Genomic DNA, 20,890 nt, shown 5'->3' on the forward strand with positions numbered 1-20,890 from the left:
TAATACTATGGTATTTTTTTGTTATTTGGACATGTGCCATGAAAGTACCATTTTTTTTGGCCTTTCTTGCATGTACTATGACACCATGTTACCATGTTTGTATTTGTGGTATTTTACTATTTGTGCAAAGGTAATATCACGGTATTCTTTTAAAAACCTCGGAGAATGAATATTTTTATAATTTAGAAGTACTGTAGTATCATAGTCTTATTATTAACGTCCATAACTTTACTGTGGTGCACCCACAGTAGATTATTTATAAGGGACTGTTTGAAGTAGGTCATAAATATTCATTGTGGTTTATACAGTAACGGGTGTAACGATGATTAGTGTGGTAAATTTATGAGGAAGTGTTTAAGAGTGTGTTGTGCTGTGTTTCAGGTGGCATTATGTCTGTGCAGGGTCAGGATATTTCTGAATATCATCTGAGCGGTGAGCAGTCATCCGTCAGTCTCCTTTTGATTTCACATGCATCCCTCTAAGAGAGTTTCTGATTGTAAGTGTGTATGTGTGTGTGTGTGTGTGTGTGTCAGTGGTGTTGAACCCACCTGGCTGGGAGGTGTGTTTGTTTGTCTCAGGGTTCCTGGTTTTATTTGCTGTGGTTATAGTGAATCTGTGGAAACTATATAAATCTGGCTCAATCCCGACTCCATCGCCGTACCCAAACTTCCACTTCCGCTACCTGCAAGAGAAATACGGCTCCTCCCACTCTGAGATCAGACAGAAGGTAATCAAAGCACATTTCTGTAATTAAGTTAAGCAGGGGTTTTCAAACTGGCATCTATAAGGGGTCCACAGAAAATGTGAGAAACAGTAAAACATACAAATAAATTTATTATATATATTTTTTTCTTATTTTATTTTAAATTGTCATGTTATAATATGACATCTGGTTAGAGTTTTATGGGAAAAAAAATAAGTAAATATGAATTATATTAACTTTAAACATATATAATAATTCATAAGTATCCTAACAAAGTACAACATGTTCTGAAAAAATATTAAGCAGCAGAACTGTTTCCAACTTTGATAATGGATCATCATATTAGAATGATTTTTAAAGGATCATGTGATAATGATCCTAAAAATTCAGCTTTGCATCACAGAAATAAATGATAATTTAAAGTATAATAAATTTTAAAACAATTATTTTAAATTGTAATAATATATCACAATATTAATTTTTTTTTCTGTATTTTTGTTCAAATAAATGTAGGCTTGATGAGCAGAAGAATCTTCTTTCAAAAACATTAAAAATAGTAATGTTTCCAAACTTTTGGTCTGTACTGTACATCATTTTAATATAATGACAAATACATAAAATATAATATAATTTAAATATTAAAATTTGTATTTATACTATATATATATATATATATATATATATATATATATATATATATATATATATATATATATATATATATATAGCCTCCACCATTATACAATTTACAATATATAAGTATTATAATAATTAGAATTTTGTACAATCACAAATAAAAGATAATCTTTTAATTTTGGAAACAAAAAACTGTTTATTATATGACACTCACTGGTGTTCGTGCAGAGGGTTGCATCTTCCAACCAGCGGAGGGGTTCCTCTGCGAGCCGAAAGCCGAGGCTCCAGCTGTTGGACACCCCAGATGGTCTCAGGGACCTTCGGGCAGGACTTCACGGGGGGACAGCTGGAGGTCACGCTGGAGCTGGACACTCGAGCGTCGCTTCTGCTCGTCTCACTGCACCAGGGGAAAGACCTGCTGGAGAAGGAAGAGGAGAACTTCCTGGGCTGCTACATCACCGTCACACTGCTCCCTCAGCAGATCAGCCTGGGGGCCACGCAGGTATTAAACCATAGGACTAATGTCTTGTTATGAAAAATTTAGATTTTTCTTGCTCCTTTGATATTAAAGTTTAATAGATGCATTTACTGATAAAACTGTTGGATATTGAAGTCACATCAGTGAACACATTAATATTTAATAGTCTACTTAGTGTTCAGCAACTATATCAGTGTTGTTTTATTAAAATACCCTTACAGTATTTATTAGTATTATGAATTAGCTTTTATTTTCATATGTACAGTTTTAATCTTTATATTGATCTAAAAACCATGAATACATTAATATATCAAAGTCTTTTCAGTGTTTGGCGCCAATATCAGTCCTATTCTGTTATAGGCTAGTGCTTATTCATATAAAAAAAAAAAAATATATATATATATATATATATATGTATATATGTGTCACGTTCGGTGTTACAGGAAACACAGGAGAGGGAACCAATTGCAGGTAAGTCATTTATTTAAAGGGTAATCCAAAGGGGTAAACAGTCCAGGCAGGGTCAAAACCAGAATATCCAAATCCAACATAAACAAGACACGAAGACAAGGTAAGGTAAGGCAAGGCAAGAAGCGACAGACATGAATAATCATAGGACATTAAACAAGGACTCCGTAACACAGACTCAGACAGACCGGGTATAAATACACAGAAGGATAATGAGGGAACAGGAGACAGGTGGGGAACAATCAATTACTCAACAAAGAGGAAGGTGACCAAATAAGGGAACAGGAAGTGATAAGGTGACAGACACCGTGGGAAAGGAGGACACCTAGTGGAAACCCAGGGAACACAACCCAGACACTGTGACAATATGTGTTTTATTCTTAATTAGTTTTATTATTTTTAATGTACTTTTGTTGTTTTGATTAGTTTTTGTTTTGTTTAATATTTTTGTATATTTTTATTTTTATGTAGGCTTAGTAGTTTAAGTTAGTCTCCAAGGCAGCATTTCTAATTTTAATGTAATGTTTTTAAATGTAAGTGTTTCATCTAATATTTAGATTTTATTTTATTTCTACTTTATTTAAATTAACAAAAATTATTTGTAATGGTTTTAGTTTTAGTTAACAATACCAATACTGTCTTTTATGAATAGAGGTCAGCCAATCAGAGCAGAGCTCATATAAATAAAATTTACAAAAACGTTAAACTTAATTCTAAGGATCTTTAAAAGGGTGTAATATAAATTAAAATAAAATGAAAACACATCCTTTCTTCTTTGATCCCCAGCTGGCGATTAATATCTTCAGTAATAATAAAACATCTCTGTCTGTCATTCTCTTCTGCAGGTCCAGAGAAATGCCTTCACCGTGGTGTTTGACAAGCGCTTCTCTATTCCATTGGCTTCAGTAAATCTGGAGGAGAACAGTCTGCGATTCTCCACCTTTGGTGTGGATTCAGATGAACGGAGCACCAGTGCTGGAGTGGCAGAACTCAAACTGTCGGATCTGGACCTGATGTTCCGGCCGTTTAAAAACTGGCTCTACCTGCAGGACATCAGCAAGGTACATCAAACCTGAACGCTCCACTCTGAGAAAAAAATGGAAACGTCAATAAAAAAGTGTGATCTCTTCTACAGTGTCCTCACTATATGAAATCTGTCTTCTCTAATACTGCTAGGGTGTTGCTAGGGTACCCGGGGTGGTTGCTAAGGTGTTATGTAGTTGCTAGGGTACCTGGGGTGGTATATATATATGGTTAGATATTTAATGCCAGATTTGTATTTTCTATATGTAGTAATAAGAAGTCCAGTCCTTGCTGAATCATTTTGTTCAGTTCACAGAAACTGTTAAAAAAATGGATTCACTTGATGAAGCTGGTTTTATGTTTCTCAGGCTGTGGATGCTGTCGGTGAGATCCTGTTGTCTCTCAGTTATTTGCCGACTGCAGAACGTCTCACTGTGGTCATTGCCAAAGCCAAGAACCTGGTCTGGACTAACGGAGAGACCACAGCAGGTGTGAAGCAATATTTATACCCACTGATTATCGGTAAGAGTTAGTATTAGGGATAAAATAATTGGAAATGGAATGGTGTTCCAAAAATTGAATCAAGGTACATCTCCTACTTTGGTAAACGCAATGTGCGAAAACCATATACTGAATTTTGTCTGTTTCCATGTGAACGGATCCGTTTGTGAAGGTGTACCTGCTCCAGGATGGCAGAAAGATCAGCAAAAAGAATCTCTGTGTCTGTGTCTGTCTCTGTCTCTCTGTGTCTGTCTCTGTCTCTCTGTGTCTATGTCTGTGTCTGTCTATGTCTCTCTGTGTCTGTCTCTGTCTCTCTGTGTCTGACTCTCTGTGTCTGTATCTGTCTCTCTGTGTCTGACTCTTTGGAAACCAGTTTCAATGTGGCACCCGCTCCGGAGGACCGGTCCTTGGGACTTTCTGTCCTTTTTCTCAGGCAAGTGCAATAACGCTTATTAGCCTAACAGTGGCGCCTTTGAGCCACATCACGTATATGTTTTTTATTTTTAGTCCTCCAGTTTATTTGAAGTAATTTGTGTAAATTTAAAGTACCACATTTATTTATTTATTTTGACTAATGCATTTTACCATTGGGGAGCGTGCAAGTATTTTATAATATAAGTGATGGGGAAGTTGCTAAAAACAGTAGTCTTTTAATAATTACCTGTTATGTTTTGTATAGCAATGTGATTGCTAGATACTGTGAGCAGTAATAACATTATGCACTAATTAATTAAATCATAATTTTTTTACATCCAAACTTAAACAGATGAATTTTATGTGGCCAGTTTCTCAAGTTTAGACTGCAGCACATTATTGATTTATTTAGCCAGGATTTACATTTGAATTACTTTGGATTCATAACATGCATATTACAGTACAATGTATTTCTCATTTCACAAGAGAACCACTCTTCTCTACCATTCATTTTGTTGAAATGAAAGATAGCGCTTTTTGATCAATAGTATATTTGTTGTTGGACCTTAAAAATAGTTGTTAAATTAGCCTTAGTACATTAAAATCATATATGTATCTTATAAGTATCTACAAAACAGTAACTGTTACTGGATTTCTGAAAAATAAAGCAAAACCTCTTACTTTATTTAATCACAGGAAGCTGCACTTTGTAGTTTTGTACTTTGTAATGCATTACCCCAACACTGTATAAAATACACACATTCATATCAAATTGAAATATGTATAAATTAATGTATATTTCCTTTCACAGTTTTCTTTGGCACGAAAGAAAATCTAAAAATGTTTAAACTGCCGCAATAATTAAATATTTTGATGACAGAATGTAAAAACTTAATACCAAAATATATGAATCACATCCTACATCCGAAACACCTCAAATGTTTTGTAGAATAAATATCAGATTTGAGCTTTTTGCAGTCAGTTGATTTGATGATGAGCTGCAAATGCTGTGATACATTTTTACTACTAACAATATTTTAAGCTTGTCACCATTAAACTTCATTCTGTGCCAAATTCACCCGAATAGAAGCAATATTCTCATTTGCCGTGTACGTCTAATGTTGGTGAATGTTAAAAGATTTAAAGATTGATTAAACAACTTTACAATGCATGCACATGTACTGTAGGACATATTGCAATCAAATAAATTATTTAAATAAAAATGCTTTATGTGGTTTGTTTCATATGAAGTCAATTGTTATTTTTGTGTGTGAGATGTGAGAGAAAAGTAAATTAGTGGTTTCAAATATTAAATTTAATTGTAAGCTTGGTGAACAGTTCTGGAGGATTTGATGTTTCCCATCACCAATATAACAATGACCAGCAAAATCTATCTCATCTATGGCTTTAATATATATGTATGTATATATATATATATATATATATATATATATATGTATGTATATATATATATATATATATATATATATATATATATATATATATATATATATATATATATATATATATATATATATATATATATATATATATATATATATATATATATATATATATATATATATATTATATTATATATTTATATAATAAAAACACTTTTTATTGTTTTGTTTTTTAAGTATTTGACAAAATATTCAGACAATGTTTTTGGTGAAATCTTGTTTGAAAATACCTTTACTTTTTTATAAATGGTATTAATATGTACTAATCATTTTTTTTAGAAACTTTCTCATTACTAGCAACAATTATGTCATTAAAGCTAAGTCAAAATGGTCAGCACTTTACCCAAACATGACTTTTTTTTTTTTTTTTTTTTTTTTACAGTATGAACTCTGCCAAATATTTTTTTGTTTAATAATAAAGTAAAATAAATTCATTTTAAAATCATCATCATTATCCTTGTAATAAGTATATAAGTCCATTTAACCATAAGAATTTATTACACATTTATTCGATTTTGGTTACTATTCTAAACAATTATAGCTTCAAACATCAACTTCCCTATTTCTTGTGTTCCACCAGCTATTCCATTTGTAAGGTTCTTTTTCATTCTGATTTTTCTGACCATAAGGAGTTCGATGATGTCTTAAAGTTTATTTGTATTATGGGTTGATAAATACCGTATCCACAAAGTTAGATACCTAAGATTTTAACACAGCTGCAAAATATTTGCTTCTGATCAACATTTATTATTATTATAATCACTTCAAAGATTATCATTTAAATAAAAAACTCTGAAGACAACTCGTGTTATAGAAGGGTTTTCTTCCTCTCTCTCCTCTTAACAGTCCCGTAAAAGGGCGATGCACACAGCGGTTAAGGTTCATTCAAATCAATTATTGGAAATTAATAGAAATTATGCTTCTATCAAAGTAACGATAGAGGAAACGTATATTGCAATCTCACACCTTCTTATCATTTTTACCAAACAAATCTGTCAATGAGGTTACGATGACATCCCCAACAATTGTGACTGGTCCATGTAGTAAAGCGCTGAGAAATGTAACATGCATCACGTGAACAACAGAACATTTAGCAGTTGTACAAAAAATGCACACTGCTGAGTTAAAAGCATGGACTGTATAAAAACAATTATTGTGTAAACCCATCGTGCTTGACCAATAAAAGACAAGGGTTCACATATGCCCGCACATTTATCTTTCTTTTATTCTATTTCTATAACGTGTTGCCAAATCCGCAACACGTTAATACTGTTGCCGCGGATTGAAGCAAGTATAAAGCGTCCCCAATAACGTGATATTTAGACCCTGGGATGCTAATTTTACCAGGGGACCCCTACCAAAAACGTGTATTTTCTCCCTGGAGTCGGGAACCCATTTAGTTATTGGCTAATTATGAGTAGCAAGTGGACGGGTTTTGTTGTGAAGACCTGGCAACCCTGACGTCACTGGGTTGGTGAATACTGTTTGGTGGCGGTCATGTAAGGTTCACGTGCAAAGAACAGACTGTTACCGAACTTAATAAATAAAAGCGTGGTTTGGGTCCGCAGAAGTGTAGTATCGTGTTTAGGGCGTCATTGAAGAGCTGAATAATGGCAGACAGAGATAAAGCGACGGATCAGATGAAACTGTGGAAGGACGGCCGCGGCTCTCAGGTCTGCTGCAGAATTCAGAGATTGTATATCCTTAGTATGAGATTGTGTGCGTTAAATAGTTTTAAATCGTTTATTTTAATGGTTTATTGTGCAGTGAGAAATTGTGGCAAAGGTTGCAGGATTGTAACGCACTAACACGAAAGTATTTGTTGATATATTCGTGTTTTGATGTGCAAAACGTCTGTAAATTACACTAAAGTGTTGCGTTGTTTTAAATAAAAACGTCTTTGTTTCTGAAATTCATATCTGAAAGTTATACTTGTTATGAATGCAGTGACAAAAGACTGAATAATCGCACTGCAAATAAACATTTATCATATATTTTTGATATTTGTTAACTTATGCCTACTTGTTACGAATGAATGCGGTATATAGTGTGCAATATATATATATATATATAATTGTACAAAACTCTAACGTTAGTCAGATGCTGGATTGCGTAATGAAAACTGCATCCCCTCCACGGTCTTATTTATGTGCATGGTTGGTTGTTTTGAATCTGTAATGGTTCGCGAGTCAAAATGTACAAAATTAAGCGCAAAACAGATAAGGTTTATTACATAATTTCAATATTTGACGGAAGACGGTAGAGCCCCCGCCCGTCCCACTCTTCTCTAACGTGATTGGTCATTAACATGATTGACACCTCGCTCATCAAATCAAAATTTCGAATACAATTTTTATAATACCTGTTATGTTGTGAAAAGCCAGATAAGCCTCTCTTCTCTTTGTTTATTTAACGAAGTTACTGCTACAGTTAAAATGTTATTTAAAATTTTGTAATTTTATAAGTAGATAAAAAAACCTTTATAGTTATTTAATCACTATTTTCAGGCCAGATTACTATAAAATAATATATATATTTTTGCCAGTATAGTTTTATAAAATTTGTATTGGTGTGACAGATGTTAAATTAGTTTTAATCAATTCAAGTTAAATGTTTTTTTATTATAATGGTTAATATAATACATTCAATCTTTAAATTTAAATATTTCTAATATTATGACATTATTTCAAAGGATTTACTGCTGAATAAACATTTAAAATACATATTATGCTGAGTTCAGTGAATACAATGATTTGGTTTGTTTATTTGTTATTTTAATTAGATTTAGTGTTGCTATTCTGTCTCATATTGTATTTTCCCAGCGGCCGGATGTCCTGACCACTGGAGCTGGAGTCCCGGTAGGGGACAAGTTAAACTCAATGACGGCGGGTCCTCGGGGGCCACTGCTGGTCCAGGATGTGGTTTTTACTGATGAAATGGCCCACTTTGACCGAGAGCGGATACCAGAGAGAGTCGTGCACGCAAAAGGAGCAGGTCTGATTTAAAAAAAAATGTTTTTTAAGAAAGTCTCTAATGCCCACCAAAGCTGCATTTATTTGATTAAAAAAAGCAGTAATATTTTGTAATATTATTATAATTTTTAAATATATATTTTCTTTTGTAATATATTTTAACATGCATTTTATTACTGTGATGCAAAGTCTTCACTCTCACGTGATCTTTCAGAAATTATTCTGATATATGCTGATGTTGTACTCATGTTGAAAACTGTTGTGCTGCTTCATATTTTTTGTGGAAACAAATATTGTATTGATTTTTTTTGTTTTCAAGATTCCTTGATGAATAGAAAATACAAAAGAACAGCATTTATATAAAATATAAATATTTTGTAATCATAAATGTTTTGCTGTCATTTTGATTTAATTTGACAGTATTAGTGCACATGAGAGCTGTGTTCTGATTAGATAGACAGTAGTGGGGCACTTTAGAGCTTGTATTTGATTTGAAGGAGGGTATGACCTTAAAACTAAATCTTTTCTCTTTCTCTTCACAGGAGCTTTTGGCTACTTCGAAGTGACCCATGACATCACACGCTATTGCAAAGCCAAAGTGTTCGAACATGTGGGAAAGACAACACCCATCGCTGTTCGTTTTTCCACTGTGGGTACGTTTCTGTTAAGATATTACAACATTTGTTTCGCCATGGGATTTACTTCCCATGGTAACCAGGATTTACACAAGCTTCATTCTGGATTCCGAACACCTGAGAAGAGAGGATGTCACCCCCTCAGAGGACCTAGGATGATGCTAACCCTGAAACAACATACAGAACTAACAAATTTTGCTTTAAGTGTGATTACATCATATAATAATTGCTGTTAATACTGTCATCGTCTGGTTTACTACGTCTTTGATTTCTGTCATATTCACACAAACTGACAGTCACCACTGATAAGCTACTACTAAACATTGTAGAAACTTAAGTTTTCTGTAAAGTTGCTTTGCAGTGATTTTTATCGTAAAAAGAGCTATATAAATAACCTTGAATTGAACTGAAACAGTGGAGTCTGTACTCTGTATTGATCGATTGTTTTGATGTTTTCTTAGAAACACTGTGACTGGAACATGCTCTTGCTTGCATATCTACAAAAAGTATAAAGCACCACCTTTGCACCTTCATAAATGTGAATTTGTTGGTTTATAGCTGGTGAGTCTGGGTCAGCAGACACCGTCCGAGATCCTCGAGGTTTTGCAGTGAAGTTCTACACCGATGAGGGCAACTGGGATCTTACAGGAAACAACACCCCCATCTTTTTTATCAGGGATGCACTTCTGGTGAGAGACATAATCTATACGCACTCCCTGGTGTGACATCAAGAGCCCCAGTATTAACAGTCGATGTGTGTTGTGTTTGTAGTTTCCGTCCTTCATCCACTCTCAGAAGCGGAATCCGCAGACTCACGTGAAGGATCCGGATATGGTTTGGGATTTCTGGAGTTTACGTCCCGAATCGCTGCACCAGGTACAGCTGCAGAAGTTGCTCACTTTTGCGTTTCCTGTAGAATGTCCCGCTCATGGAGATGTATACGTATGTGCAGGTGTCTTTTCTGTTCAGCGATCGGGGAATTCCGGATGGCTACCGTCATATGAACGGATATGGATCGCATACCTTCAAGCTGGTCAATGCTCAGGGTCAGTCGGTGTACTGCAAGTTCCACTACAAGGTACGAACTGTTGTTTGTGTACAAAGTCTACAGCACAAAGTGACAAAATCACAGACAAACAGAACACATTTGATGTTTAATTACGGCCAAAAATATTACCACGATATTCATTTCATATCATTAATGGAGAAAGAAATGCATTCCAAATGTTTGTTAGACCTCAGTGTAAACATAACTATTTGTTTCCAAGAAGACTTTCCCACATTAAATCCATTTCAGTTTATCCCAAATTCTGTTTTTTTTATTTTTATGAATTCTGTTTTATGATTTAATACATACATTGCATTGAAATTAATTCACAATTAATTCAGTTGATACAAATGCATTGAAATTAATTAAACAATTTAATCAACAATTTAAAATGTAATCAATTTAAAGTATTACAATTCATTTACAACAACAACAAAAAAAAACATTGCACAACAGAACTTTTACACTGTATGAATTAAAGCATGGATGTAAATTGTCTAGGTTGATCGGCATTATATTCTTTAGTCATAATAATAAAAGTTGTAATAATAATAGTCAATATCAAGTTTTAATTAATTGCATTATCACTCATTCTTGTGTTTCAGACGGATCAGGGCATTAAGAATTTGCCAGTTGAAGAGGCTGACCGTCTGGCTTCTTCCGACCCGGATTACTCCATCAGAGATCTCTACAATGCCATCTCCAACGGCAACTTCCCATCCTGGACTTTCTACATCCAAGTCATGACCTTTGAGCAGGCGGAGAACTGGCAGTGGAATCCTTTTGATTTGACTAAGGTATCCATTTGTGCTCTCTTATAGTTTTGATGAAATAACTCGTTCTTCATAGTAAAGAATGAGATGTAGGTGTGTCTATCTGAATAACTGGCTCTGTATCTTTCAGGTGTGGCCCCATAAAGACTTCCCTCTGATTCCTGTGGGACGCTTTGTGTTGAACCGAAACCCTCTCAACTATTTTGCTGAGGTCGAGCAGCTGGCGTTTGATCCCAGTAACATGCCGCCTGGCATTGAGCCCAGCCCGGACAAGATGCTGCAGGTATGTTTGTACTAATGTGTCACAAAACTTATTTATCAACCTACCCAGACACGTTTCATAAGTTCGTTTGCACAAGTTTAAAATGCACAAAAGGATGCTTGTTCACTATTTTGTCCTTGAGCAAGACACTTAAGCTCTGCGTACTTGTAATAAGCATCCTGTAAATCACTTTGGATTAAACCATCAGTGACTAATAACTAATTGCAAGAATGGCTAGACTGACTAAATACTGCAATTACTCAATTCTGTCGCCACAGGGGCGTCTTTTCTCTTATCCAGACACACATAGGCATCGGCTCGGAGCGAATTACCTCCAACTGCCCGTCAACTGCCCCTACCGCACCCGAGTGGCAAACTACCAGAGAGATGGACCCATGTGCATGTACGACAACCAGGGTGAGTAACACACACTCCAAACACGGGATGTCCAATGCTGTGTTTGGTTTTGAGTTAGAGCTGGTATTAGTCTCTTAAAAGTGAGTCAGATGAACATGCAACATCTGTTTGGAATGTCAAGACCTGTGAACCAAACTTGCATTTCATTGGCCGTTTAATTTTTTTATTAACCTCTTGTTGTGGCAAAACGACACTAGTTCCTCTCCTGTCATGCAGGGGGAGCTCCTAACTACTTCCCCAACAGCTTCAGTGCTCCTGAGACCCAGCCGTGCTTCATCGAGTCCAAGTGTAAAGTGTCTCCTGATGTGGACCGATACAACAGCGCAGACGATGACAATGTGGCACAGGTTTGTTGGTGAATGTGTGTGCGTCTGTGTATGAATAATCACAAGGATGGTGAGTTCTGATGCACTGATGCATTCTGCAGGTGCGCACGTTCTTCACGGAGGTGTTGAAAGAAGCCGAGCGAGAGCGTCTGTGTCAGAACATGGCCGGCCATCTGAAAGGGGCTCAACTGTTTATTCAGAAACGCATGGTATGAAGTTTTGTTCTTGGTACTGCGAGATGTTTTGCTATCGTAAATCTCATGAAAACTAGTCAAACTTATCATTAGCAGTTTTTCAGGAAATATATGAACATGCCTAGAAAAAAAAAAACCATTTGATTCCGAATGATTCAGATGGATTTTTGCAGGTGGAAAACCTGATGGCCGTTCACCCTGATTACGGCACTCGCGTTCAAAGTCTCCTGGATAAATACAACGCTGAAGGGAAAAAGGTAGAAAACATTCAGTCAGTCTCACACACATTCATGTACACTGAAAAAAAAAAATTTTTTTAGAAGTTACTTGTAAATTTTACAATTAATTACAAAGAAATGGTAAGCACAAAAAAATAGACTAAAGACTAAAATAGAATTTTCTTGGTAAATGTACTTCAATAATCTATTATTTACAGTTTTGAAGATTTTTTTACAGCATGTTATCAAAATAGTTATAGTTAGTAAGTTTAATTATTATAACTATGAGTAAAACCATAAAAAATAGTTAATGAAAATATAAAAAGCTGAAATAAAACATTATAATACTATACGTTTAAAAAAATACTGTATATGCTTCAAAATTAACCTAAATGTATAAATTCAAAATATGACAAAAATTATAATAGCATTTCAATGGTACTAAAATATAGAAAGCTTATTCGGGGCAAAAGGATTTTTTTTCTTACGCTGTTACCTATCTCTGAATTATTCGTTTATCTTGCAATTCTATTTTTTCCTCTGCATTTTTAGACACCTGACCTGTAGACATGCAGAGTTATGAGGAAAAAAGTCACAATTGCAACTTGCAAGATGAACAGTCAGAACTAATTAATTTTATTTTGTGGTGGCATTAAGCTTTATTTGATCATTCTTTTTCTTTTTCTTTCTTTATCTCTCCAGAACACTATTCATGTTTATTCTCGTGGTGGACCGTCCGCTGTGGCTGCAGCTTCTAAGATGTGATTTCAGAGTGCTCTCTGCACACACACACACACACACACAAACACATTCATTCTCTTATAGAGTGTGATATAGAGTCATGATGTTTAATTCATTCCTTGCGTACTGTAGAAATACAGAAATCATATCTAATATGGCCAGTTCACAACATAAGTGATATTAGCAAATGCAGCACTGATTCCTTAATCATGATTAATGCTCTCAAACCAAATTGAGGCCTTTGATGAATATGCAAGTTTGAGCTAATCCTGAACTATCAGCCTGTTTCAGTATATTTCTACATTTTGATTGTATGCAAAATGTAGCAAATAATAATTTGAGAATGAACAGCATATGTGTTTAACATTAATAATATGTGAGCCTTTTGATGGTTTGTTGATTTTTTTTTTTTTTTTCTTTATATCTTGGCTACTAATGCCGTTTAATTTTAAATAAGAGAAATTAACTCTTTCCGTCCCTTTTGCCTTAACAGAATATAATTCAGTTCTGATATTGCGAATGTAACATCTTTGGACATCTTGTAATTAATAAAACTGGATATTTGATCTCTATGACTGAGTTTTGGGTTCATTTTAGAAATCCTGGTTGCTTTCTTTTTCATTTTGGTCTTTTTCTTAAAAAAAAATGTGTCCTTGTTTTACTCACTTTTTAAAAGCCTGAATTTTCAGGAAATTCGCTAAATTCACATTGCCATGACTTTTAAATGTGACTTCTCGGAAGCGTGAGATTTGAAAGCTACAATGGAGTTCAAAGGTTTTAATATAATTTGGTATATTTTAAATTTTAATTTAAAATTTAACAGGGACAAGTGCTTTGTAAGTTTCTTCCACAGTAGGTGGTGCCATTTTCTATCACAGGAACCCCAGAGCCTAATATTTTCTAACAGGACACAGTGGTGACCTAAATGAATGTTATGGGGGGTTTTGTATGTACAGCTGTAGCACACATGCTTCCTAAACATGTGAGCTTTGGTGTTCCGATTAAGATGCAGGTTCTAGTACAGCTTGTGTCCCATCCACATGTCTACCCTCTAAAAACCATTCTCTGTTTCCGGTCTAAAGAAAAAGGTGAAACACTCTTACTTACCTCTAAAAAAAATAAAAATGCATCAGACATCTAGTAACGTAACATTTGTAACCCACTAAGAAGTTTAAAGTTGTATTAATTAATTTTTAGGCATTTATATTTATTTCAAATTCTTTAATAACAGTCTGCTAAAATGATAACTATGCGGTTTTTGACAAACCTAGCGGTTTTGTTGAAAGTGGTCCATGTATAGAAGCAGCACCCTGCCCTGATCTCTGTAGCAGCAACCACATAATGACTGTCCTCTCTCTCCATCACTCTGTCTCTGACTCCACCTATCTGCAGTGTGTATAAGAGGTGTCCTGATCTTTCTCCTCAGTAGTTCCTCTTCTGGTTCTCCCAGGAGTTTCGACCCCTGACCTCCAAGGATGGATAACGCCACATACAACTACATGAATGACTGCACGCCGCTCACTAACTGTAAGTCCGGCCGTAAGGCTGGAGGCTCCACAGTGGTCAACATGAGCCATGTGGGCAAGAAGCCACCAAACGACTACCTGATCTGGTCGCTCTGTAACACTCTCTACGTCAACTTCTGCTGCCTGGGATTCATGGCTCTGATCTACTCCATCAAGGTGAGCTCAAACACCAATGTCTTTGTGGCTTTCAAACCTGTTCAAAAATATTCCTGGATGACATGATGGAGCAGCAAGATTCTAAATAGAACCAAAACAGGCTTTATGGTCCAACAGAAGACCGTCAAGGTGTTCTCTATTTGATGCTTTAAAGAGAAACCAAATACGCCACCTAAGGAACTAACATGAATTTTTGATCTCCAAAGAACCATAAAGCAGCTCAAGAACCCTGCAGAGATGAGATGCATGGCTTAAAAACATAAAGGTTCCAGAGAACCATCTGTGGTTTACCAAAGCACCTTTCAGTGAACAGTTCTTAAAGGAACCATATTTTTGACAGTGTGAAGAACATTTTAGTAATCTAAAGATACTTTCCCCTCTATTGGTTCTTCACGAAACCATTGATGTGAATACAGAATCTGTATTTCTAAAAGAGCTGTTAAGTAGAGAAGGCTAGAAAGATTTTTGCTGGACCTAATGCAAGGAACCATTGAAGAACCTTGATTGTAAAAGCATGACTCATTTCCATTTTGCGTCTGTCTGTTTTCAGGCTCGAGATCAGAAGACTTTGGGTGACCTGCGTGCAGCACAGGAATGCTCAGACAAGGCCAAGTGGTACAACATCCTGGCATCGGGCTGGAATCTGCTGATTCCTCTGCTGGTGTTGGGTCTGCTGGTCCTGCTCGTGGTTCATCTGGGCAGCTCAGAGGGAACGTTTGATTTCTTCGGTGAAGACGGATTCCAGAGCTTCATGAAGCTCTTCAGCAGGTAGACAGAGCGACTCGAACAATCCCACCAACACAAGCTCCTGCAAACCTTCTGGACTGTTCCCCCTCTCTCCACTTCACCAGCACCGTTTCTTCATCTGTGAGCTGTGTGATGAAATTATTATTATTTAGATTTGTTTTTTTCTTTTTCATAATGAATGTTAGTGTACTGTCTATTAACTCATATCTACCCAGTTCAATTTTGTGAAGTAAATTGGCTCAACTGTATTTAATAAAATGTTTAATGTCCTCAATATTTTTCCACACGAGTCTCTTTGAACAGATTTATGTCACCAGTGGGATAAAATAATTAAATGCAGTCACGCTGGTGACGTTGCCACCGAGGCACAAAAGTCCATTATTAATAGTGCAGTGATGTATAAAATTCCCAGCTGAGAAATCCTTTTACTGCTCTCCTTATCTTGTCAGGCTAATCTTTTTTGGCCCCTTTTCAGCTGGGACACAATCTTAAATTAGCTTGGCCTGGGTAGGAGACCAGCATAAATCATGTAAACTTGTTTTTTTTTTGTTTTGTTTTTTCAGTAGGGACGTTTGTTGGTTATGAGGAGCAGGTTAACATGACTTGATGTTGCTGTGAGGTTTTCTGAGAGCTTGTTTCTCCTGTTAGAGAGACTGAAGCGATGCTGTGGTTTAGTTCTCATGTGTCTCTGTAATGTTTGGCTGTGCTTACAGCGGTTGACCCTCCCAGCTCTACTGCTATTTTTGTTATTTAAATGACAGAGCTGTTTGCCAGCCTTCACTCCCCTTCTATTTCAGTCAGGATACAGAGTGGACACAGATGTGGAGGGACTCAATTAAAGAGCAGTTAACATGCACACACACACACACATGTAGGCCTGTCTCTGCCTGTCAGTCGGAGACTATTTCTCGTGTGTGTGGACTTTTGCTGATTGTTCATTTGATCCATCAATTAAATCTCAGAGGTCTTTGATGTTCACATGTAGATTTAATATTACATCTGTAAAGATATGGCTTTGTCATGCTATTATTCTTTTTATAATAAACAGGCAATTTGGGGTGAATCTCATGAAACGTCAAGAACATGTCTGGGTAATTTATACCAAATTTAAAAGAAAATAAAAATATTACATTTATGAAAATTAAGCAAATTTGTCCTCTCAATTCTCATTGCAGTAATGCAGAAAATATCAGTGTCATTTGGGATTTTCTTTAGTTGTCAGTTATAATCATCAAAATTAAAAGAAATAAACATTTGAATTATATCATGAATTATATCAGTCTGTGTGTAATGAATGAATATAATATACAAATTTCACTTTTTGAATGGAATTAGTGAAATAAATCTTTTTGATGATATTCTAATTATGTGACCAGCACCTGTGCATGTACATTTATATATATATATATATATATATATATATATATATATATATATATATATATATATATATATATATATATATATATATATATATATATATATATATATATATACAAATGTACATGTACAGGTGCTGGTCACATAATATACAAAACTCTATATACAAAGTAAAAAATTATATAGAAATTTTTCCCCCAATATTCATAATGTTTTTTTCATGCTTTATTTTTTGAAAAGTATATGCAGTATGATGTGAGCATGTTTGTTGATTTTGCACAGCATTAGCTATATATATATATATATATATATATATATATATATATATAAAATGCTAAATATATATTATCCTGGAATTGCCTGGATGAAACTATTATTTATGCCCCTGTGATTTACTCTGTCTCTCACATCCACTGAACTTGCACCTGCACTGATACTGAGTTGCTTTTTTGGTTCACATGGCCTTCAACGTTCTTTTGATAAAAACTAGGCAAATACACTGACTAATCACAATATGGCTGAAGTAAAATATGTTTTGACTTGTTTCCAGCTAAAGTCTAATTCTCTGGCCTCTAAAACTCTGCAACTTCAGGGTTTCTAGCAGTTTTGTAACGCAACATGCATGCTAACATGTCCAAAAATTAGACACTTTTATCTGAGGCTATTTACAGTGCACTTATTGCAGGGGCTGTCCCCATGCAGCAGCCCCGGGTTAGTTACTTTGCTCGAGGACAGCAGTGATAACCTCTTGTGGAAAACTCTGTATTGTTCTGAAATAGATTTTTTTTGTATCACAGCTTCTGTTTTCTGCTGCTGTCTGCTGTTCCTTCATTAGAGTTTCAGTAAGATTCTTCTCCTTTTAGCAGGAGGGTTTTAGCTCCCGTGGTTTGAGCACAACCACATTAGGGAGGATCACACACATAAACACCCACAAACTGAAATTACCCTCTGCAGCAGCAGACGTCTATATGCAGCCGATCTGAGAGAACTGAGGGACAATCTTGCCCTTCCGCATGGTTTGAGGCTCTGTAATGATACTCGGTAGTTTCTGGGTGGCTTTCAGCTCCCACCCAGTTTTAATAACAGGTAAGACATCAGACTTGGTATATTTGTTATCAGTAAGTACAGATCATGGACTTAATTCACACTAAACAGCAGCTCTCTGCTACTTAAAGATGTAGCCTACTGGATAGGTAAAGTTATCCTTCATTAGCAAAGTTAATACCTGGTAGTATTAATGCTAATGGAATATTTTATGTTCATGCACAAAATATTCATATATCACATCCAAGTAGTTTCGATAAAAGGAAACACCTGCCAAATTAATTAAAAAAATAAAAAAGTTATTAGAAAAAAAAAATTTCCCCCAGAAAATGGACAAATGGTAGCCCATTCTAAATTGTAACACAAAGTAAATACCAATATGCGGCAGTATGTTTAGTATTTTGTAAGCATCAGCAGATGGCGCTATAGGGTAATTTCCAGCAGGTCTCCTCAGATACTACAAGTAATCATATTGTGATTTTTTTTTTTTTTTACTTTTTATGAAATGTGTGTAAAAACAATGGACCTTTTTAAAACCTCAAATATAATAGATATACTCTATTTAAGCCTGAATAAATTAGAGACTTTTTACAGTTTGTAAACACAGTAACTGGGCTACTACTGTACACAGAAAACATTTCTGTACATTTGTACAAGTAAATGTTTACTTAAACGTAAGTACTAAAATAACTTAAAGAATAATAAACAAAAATCAATTATAGACATAAAAACTATGATTAATAAAATGACAAAATCAACAAAATTACTCAAAAAAAATAAAAAATAACTATATTGGTATATCAGTTACAATCAGTGATACTAAAGTAAATATCATTAATTACACAGACGAGAGTTTTCCCAGGAAGAGACATGTGGTCAGATGGTGAGTTACTAGTTCATAACTAATGCTTGATCACGTGTGTCAACATTCTGACGTCACTGATCTGCTGGATTCGATGTGCTTGAGTGAGTGGGTGCTTCTCAATTCATATTTATGCATCCTCGTTTCCTTTCCTCGCTTCCTTTCCTCGTGTCTTAGCTCCACCCTTTCAGGATGCGAGGGAAGGACGCAAGGAAAAGACGTGAGGATGGAGGACTTGAATCAAGTGAAATTATTTATCCTCGCTCCCTTCAGCGTTACTTCAAAGTGTCATCAGCTGTAATTAAAGGGATCTGCCCTTATGTTGTTAAAGTTTGTTAATTAAGACATTCATAATAAATATTAATAAAGCAAGATGCCCTGTTTGAAATATATGATATGCATGGTTTATTTGAAGTGAAAAGGTAAAATATAAATAAAAATTGTTACAACAGATGTGAAGGGGGAGGAGAATTTATACGTGCGTCACGTTAAGTCGATAAAATACTTCCGCATAGGATACACCTGTGTATCCTCGCTCATCTCTCCTCATGAAGCCTCCTCCCTCCTCGATCCTCGTCTCCTCGTGGTGCAATTAGAGAATTGAGATGTCCTTCAAGATGGCTGTGTTCGATCGGTTTCCGGGTCATAGGATGGAGGACGGAGGAGCGAGGAGACGAGTAGGGATATTGAGAAGCACCCAGTGTGTCAGCTGGTGATCTACACCCTCGCTGGCCCCTCCCCCTGCTGGATGTGGTTGGCCAGCTGGTGTCCATGGAGACGCAGCTGTGGAGTGGCTGAGAAAGACTGGAGACCCCAGCACTCATGAGGGACGACATCTGCCCTGTCATCATACTCTGTCCTCACATCTAGATGGTTCATATAAGCACTTTTCATGAGTATAATGTTTCATGTTTTAATGCAGAATTTTCATGCTTTTGTTTGCGAGACTGATTAGAGTAACCAAGAAAAAACTGCCTGTATCCCTTTGTAAGATGTAAATTTTGGCCAGTCCCACAACAGAAGTACTTCTCTGCATTATCTAACAATCTAAAGGGATAGTTCACCCAAATATGAAAAATTGCTGAATATTTACTCACCCTCAGGTCATCCATTTGGAGAAATGTACTATTACATCACTTGCACCCTAATGGATCCTCTGCAGTGAATGGGTGCCGTCAGAATGAGAGTCCAAACAGCTGATAAAAGCATCACAATAATCCACAAATAATCCACACAATCTATCAGTTAATGTCTTGTGAAGCCAAAAGATTCATGTTTATAAGAAACAGATCCATCAAGACATTTTTAATTTCTAATTGCTTTCATCTTCTATACATAATATTGCTTTCTTTAGTGAAAAATTTGTCTCGTTTGACTCAGGAGAGAAATAAGCACATATCAAACACTATTTACAAGCGAAAACAGTCTGAAACAGTTCAAAACAAATATGTCGGTGCATTTTAATGTATGAGGACAACAGGGGATAGATTTTTGGCCAGAAGTGAAGGTTTACAGTTAAAATAACGTGATTTATTTGTTTCTTACAAGCTTGCAGCTTTTCTCTTCACACCACGGACTGGAGTCTTGGATTTCTTGTGAATTATTGTGTGATGTAATTCTTTAAATCGTTATACCCTGGAAATAATATTATAGTGTAAAAATAATTAAATAATTTCATTTAATTTTCACAGTTTTACAAATATTGTAGTACTGAATGCAACTACTCACTGCAACTGAAATTATGTTTGATGTGCATTTCTTTGAAATTTACAAAAATGCATGTTTTTGATGTGGACTTTAAGCTTCAGAACCTTATGGTCCCCAAATCGTGACTTCTATCCCTGTATGTGCCTAAACCACATCAGTTGTTCTTGAGGTCAGATGTCATTCCTGTTCCATTCAA

General features: G+C 35.4%; 2 protein-coding genes and 1 pseudogene across 2 annotated transcripts; all 3 read left to right on the top strand.

Annotated features, from left to right (window-relative positions):
* The first annotated feature begins 389 nt into the window (after positions 1-389).
* Positions 390-4,512, top strand: LOC132133310 (synaptotagmin-12-like; annotated as a pseudogene).
* Positions 4,513-7,133: 2,621 nt separating this feature from the next.
* LOC132133062 (catalase-like) lies at positions 7,134-13,844 on the top strand. The gene is made up of 13 exons (XM_059545755.1): positions 7,134-7,359; positions 8,509-8,680; positions 9,201-9,311; positions 9,852-9,982; positions 10,065-10,169; positions 10,246-10,371; positions 10,947-11,138; positions 11,245-11,397; positions 11,655-11,793; positions 12,010-12,140; positions 12,221-12,328; positions 12,487-12,570; positions 13,234-13,844. Exons 1-13 carry the CDS (start codon positions 7,297-7,299, stop codon positions 13,294-13,296), a joined length of 1,578 nt encoding a protein of 525 aa, XP_059401738.1. The 5' UTR covers positions 7,134-7,296; the 3' UTR covers positions 13,297-13,844.
* A 405-nt stretch (positions 13,845-14,249) lies between these two features.
* LOC132133244 (interferon-induced transmembrane protein 5-like) lies at positions 14,250-16,870 on the top strand. The gene is made up of 2 exons (XM_059546038.1): positions 14,250-14,954; positions 15,505-16,870. The coding sequence occupies exons 1-2, from the start codon at positions 14,748-14,750 to the stop codon at positions 15,724-15,726; spliced, it is 429 nt and encodes a 142-aa protein (XP_059402021.1). The 5' UTR covers positions 14,250-14,747; the 3' UTR covers positions 15,727-16,870.
* The last annotated feature ends 4,020 nt before the right edge of the window (positions 16,871-20,890 follow it).

Source organism: Carassius carassius, chromosome 50 (assembly GCF_963082965.1).
Source record: "Carassius carassius chromosome 50, fCarCar2.1, whole genome shotgun sequence".
NCBI lineage: Eukaryota > Metazoa > Chordata > Actinopteri > Cypriniformes > Cyprinidae > Carassius > Carassius carassius.